The sequence below is a fragment of the Aplysia californica genome, unplaced genomic scaffold, assembly GCF_000002075.1.
Source record: "Aplysia californica isolate F4 #8 unplaced genomic scaffold, AplCal3.0 scaffold00417, whole genome shotgun sequence".
Classification (NCBI taxonomy): domain Eukaryota; kingdom Metazoa; phylum Mollusca; class Gastropoda; order Aplysiida; family Aplysiidae; genus Aplysia; species Aplysia californica.
Genome location: NW_004797687.1, coordinates 680,776 through 682,150, shown reverse-complemented (window position 1 = coordinate 682,150; position 1,375 = coordinate 680,776). Strand labels below are relative to the sequence as shown.

Here is a 1,375-nt window from a genome sequence, read left to right as displayed (position 1 = left end):
CCCCCTTTGTTAGGCCCATTTCCCTGCTAATATACAGCGCTCGTTTAGTTTTTCTCTCAGTTGCTCCTGAGGCAGCCCACAGGGCGAAACGTTGAGCTATTAAACAATTTAAACATTTTATATTGTTATTTTATTTTTGTCTAAAATTAAAACAAGACTCTCCCTCCTACCCTGCTTACCAAAAAATGATGATGATGATGATGATGATGATGTGTTTGAGAACACCTGGACAAACTGGATATAGCAGAATGTGCAACGGCTGCTCGAGACCGTGAAAGATGGAGAGTCATTACACGTCAACCTCTGAGTCAGTCAGAGATGACACCCTCAGGTATCCAAGTATTCTTTTTCCTTTTCTTTTTCTTTTTCCTCATCAGCGAGTGGATCACGTGGGCACCTTCAAGTACCGCCTCATTTGATTTGCTCTTCTTCTCTTTCTCATCAACATTTCTCCATTTCCTCATGACACAGGACATGTGTTGGTATTATTGCAGAATTCACACCAAAAAACATCAGAAAATGACCGATGTCAATGTATGCCTCTTTACAAGATCGGTCCAATACTGCAAGATTACCTAAAATTCCCCATTTCTTGTGTCCCAGAGTGCGCGGCAACAGAACGGAAGTAGGTGCAGGTGTAAGGTTAGACGAGACAATTTTGTGTATCGGACTCGTGGACATGTCTCCATCTATGTCTGCTAGGACAAGGGAGATTCAAACAGAGATGAGACATAGTATTAGTCTCCCTTATCAAGAACAAACAACTACCGCATAAGTTATAAGTACATCTTCTAAAATATCCTCTACAAACCAAAAGAACAATGTCAGAGAACCAGCTCGGGAGATCACGGGTCAGTACATATCTACATTAGATCTAGAATATGCGTGTGTGTGTGTGTGTGTGTGTGTGTGTGTGTGTGTGTGTATGTGTGTGTATGTGTGTGTATGTATATATGTATGTGTGTGTGTGTCTGTGTGAAAGAATGAGTACGTGTGTGTGTTTGTGCGATTTTTTATAGATCTAGATTATATGTAGATATAATTTAGGGGAGGACTTTGTGTGTGAGTACGTGTGTGTGTTTGTGCGATTTTTTATAGATCTAGATTATATGTAGATATAATTTAGGGGAGGACTTCCGTAACGAGCGACCACTATTAAATCTAGATCATATCCAATGGCTTCCAAAATCCTGATGGGAGACCGAAAGCCACTGTTATACCATCTGTTCATGACAAAATTACGGTAGTTTGCGCATTTTTAGGCCCAGTTTAAAGTTTTGTAGGTCTGATTAGTAGACTTGAATCAAGGCGCAGCCATTGTTGATCACGCAGACTTTATCTACTTCCGTTGTTTAGGAGCGCAGAGTTGCCAGGT

General features: G+C 40.7%; 1 protein-coding gene across 1 annotated transcript in view; it reads left to right on the top strand.

Annotated features, from left to right (window-relative positions):
- Positions 1-605: 605 nt before the first annotated feature.
- The window catches only part of LOC106012570, a gene marked incomplete at its 3' end in the record, with an annotated part of 14,952 nt that continues 14,182 nt past the window's right edge, over positions 606-1,375 (top strand). Inside the window, 1 exon segment of the mRNA XM_013085901.1 lies at positions 606-851. Coding sequence (XP_012941355.1) covers positions 822-851 — 30 coding nt within the window.